At 33.2% G+C, this 3,201-nt stretch overlaps 2 protein-coding genes and 1 non-coding gene across 7 annotated transcripts in view; 2 read left to right on the top strand and 1 right to left on the bottom strand.

Annotated features, from left to right (window-relative positions):
- The window catches only part of LOC116185866 (RNA polymerase II degradation factor 1-like), a 1,736-nt gene extending 979 nt beyond the window's left edge, over window positions 1-757 (top strand). Inside the window, exon 2 of the mRNA XM_031511383.1 lies at window positions 1-757. This exon is cut by the window's left edge and continues 233 nt beyond it. Within this exon, the coding sequence (XP_031367243.1) occupies window positions 1-175 (175 nt within the window). The 3' untranslated portion in view covers window positions 176-757.
- LOC102674526 (serine/threonine-protein kinase S6KL) overlaps window positions 1-3,201 on the bottom strand; it is a 72,237-nt gene that overhangs the window by 66,279 nt on the left and 2,757 nt on the right. The window lies entirely within an intron of this gene.
- Trnan-guu lies at window positions 2,738-2,811 on the top strand. Its single transcript has one exon. It is a non-coding gene; the product is annotated as a tRNA-Asn (tRNA).

The raw sequence follows: 3,201 nt of genomic DNA, 5'->3' as shown, positions 1-3,201 counted from the left end.
CGAGAAGCCACAGGAGGAGCAGCAACAGGAGAAGAAGGCCGAGGAGAAACCCGACCGTGTGACCCGCGACGCCGAGGAAGCTGCCCCCGAGGAGAAGAAACCGGAGCAGCCAGCCGTCCAACAGGATCAGGCCAAGGCGGCGGAGGAGAACAAGCCGNGTGTAAGTGAACGATAGGAGCGAGGGTAACGGTCGCAGCGAGAGGCGGGAAGGAGAAGAGAGAACGATAACCTCGATTGAAAAATTCTCAAGCGAACGAACATCTCGAACGGAGCGGACACTGACTCGCCACTCGTCCAGACCACTGCGTTCAGAATCCACCATCGACCAGACAAAAATGGGAAAACGAAAAACATTTGAAAAGATAAAAAAAAAAAAAATTAATAAACTTAAAAAAAAAAAAATGAAAAAGAAAGGGGGAATTGTTCGGCCCCGGGTAGAGAAAAGCAGCGAGCGGGAGAGAGAGAGAGAGAACGAGACGGAGTGAGAGTGTATATCGGTGTGAATGGGAGAGAGAGATTGCGCGATCAAATTCTGTGGCAGGGTCCAAAACTTCCCCCGGCGCGCTACGATTCCGAGAGAAGATTCACATCGACTCGGGGCAGGATGACCACGTGGCCACCTGGCTGTGAGGGATGAAACTTAGAAGATCACACGTCGGAACAAGATTCAGAAAACAACGATGACGACAACGATGATGATAATGATGATGATGATGATGATCACGATGAAGATGGAAACTTGGATCGAATGCGGAAACGAAAAGCGAAAACATCTACATCTCAGGAACGCGTGGTCACCCTTTGGGATCTGACTTGGTGCACGCCAGGGATCATCCTCTCCTTCGTCCCGGCGGACACCGCGATCTGTCCGCGGGGACGAAATCGGCCCCCTAATATTTTAGTATCCTTATCCCAAATCCCCCCTTCCCCACAAGAATCTCTTTTTCTTTATTTTTTTCTCCCCCCCTCCCCCCTCAAAAAAACGACACACGAACCACAACCACAACCTCATCCCAATAAAACTAGTGTGTAGCTCGACTCTGTCTTCTTTTTTTTTTTTTTTAGAGATACGTGTCATTATTATTATTAATATTATTATTATTATTACGATTTAGTACCAGTACCGCTATTATTATTAATATTATTATTTGTATTATTGCTATCATCGTTATAATAATAATTATTATTATTACTGTGGACAATGAGTTTTTGACAATGATTGATCCTTGCTTGCTATTTCATCGATAAGTTATCTTTTCCCTCCTTTGTTAGAAAAATGAAAAATCTAGAAAATGAAGAAAACTTTTTTTTTTGTATTTGCAGGAGAAATATATTTCGATTCCACCATTCGAAATTGTCAAACTTTTCTCTCGAATATTTTATTACAAATGCGCTTAGAAATTATAATTATCACGATCATGTTTTTTTTATATCTTTTGTATAACTATTCCTAAAGTAGATTATCGCGTCGACTTCGCTTCAAGATATTGTCCACCATTTTTAAAACGTGTTATATATGACTCAAGTAATAACTCACATATTAAGACGCCTACTGAAACCGACTACTCTGAAACATAAACTTCCACATTCCATTCATGCTAGTTAAAACCCAATAGAATAAGAATCTTATCTCTCGACTTAAATAAAAATCTCGAATCAAATTATTTGGTGAAAATAAATCATTTTCTGATAATAAAATCTTCGTTAAACGATCTTCGTTAAAGGATAATATTATTGTTGATTCTAAAAAAAAAATCTTTAAGAATATGAATGCACTTGCACAAAAACCAGGCATTCACGTGATTGACCGTGTCATGGCTAACGAATGATCTTACGACCGCGCCGAATACATCGACATTTCTTTGTGACACAGTGGATGTCGATTCATCAAAAGGCCGTATGAAAAGTTATCTTGTCCGAGAATAAGCTTTGTAAACAGTGAGGATACGCGAGGTGAGTGGACCCGATGAAAATGTCAAGGCACGAAGGATTTTGCAACGAGAGACACGCTCGTTTGCTTTCTTCTTTCCGAGTCCCAGTTGCATACTTTTACGCAAGAAGCATTGATGAAAAGCGTGCAGGACACGATTCATGGGAAAATAATTGTATCCCTATTTTAAATCATTTCATTTTCTTGAAATCTATTGTAGATAATACAATAAATAAAGATAATATATTTAAAATATGCAATGTAAAAATTATAGATATATATGTAATAACAATTAGTATCATATTTAAATAGCTTCCATATGGAATTATTATATGGCGATGTTGCAGATAATATTTAATTCGATGGAATTATTCAAAGTATATATATATAAATATATTTGAAATATCTCGTGTAACGAGTAGACATATTATTTTTAATAATTGATATTAAAATAAAGAAATTAAGAAATAAAAAAATTTCAAAATGAAAAAAAATCTGCTAAATAATACGTTTTTTAATGTATGAATAATAAATTTCCATTATCTTTCAAATATTTGTAAGAAAATATTTCTGAATGTATAAAACAGTTTTTAACTTAAAAAGAAATAAGAAAAAATAATTTCTAAATATATATGCAATATGCTATAATATGCAAAAATGAAAAATAATTTTTCTTTTAAAATGTGTTAATAATAAGACAAAAATATTAAAAACAATAAAAATTATAAAATAAAATCATAAAATAAAATCACATGTAAAAAATGCAAAATAACTAAAAAGGAGTCGAAAAGAAATCCACCAACAAATGCCTCCGTGGCGCAATCGGCTAGCGCGTTCGGCTGTTAACCGAAAGGTTGGTGGTTCGAGCCCACCCGGGGGCGGAATTATTTTTTCATTTTCAAATAAAAATTAAATTTTTATTCATATTATTATTAATATAATGAAATACTTATTATTATTATGTACATAAAGATAATTCTTAAAATATTATTTATAACTTATTAATTTGTAATTTTTTTTTAAAAGATATAATTAAAAACAAAAATTGATATATTAATATATTTTAATGTTAAATAACTTAAAAGATTTATTTTAAATAAAAAAAATTGCCATTAAAAATTTTTAAAAAATTGACTTTGTTCAAATTTTTTAAATATGTCTCTCAAATAAGAGATCTATTTGATTTCTATTTGAAAATATTCATTATTATTAAAATTTCTTTTTAAATTACATAAAAATAATTATTATAATAATAATTGTTTTTTTATATT

Source organism: Apis dorsata, unplaced genomic scaffold (assembly GCF_000469605.1).
Source record: "Apis dorsata unplaced genomic scaffold, Apis dorsata 1.3 scaffold_309, whole genome shotgun sequence".
In the NCBI taxonomy this organism is placed as follows: Eukaryota; Metazoa; Arthropoda; class Insecta; order Hymenoptera; family Apidae; genus Apis; species Apis dorsata.
This window is presented reverse-complemented; position numbering and strand designations above follow the sequence as displayed.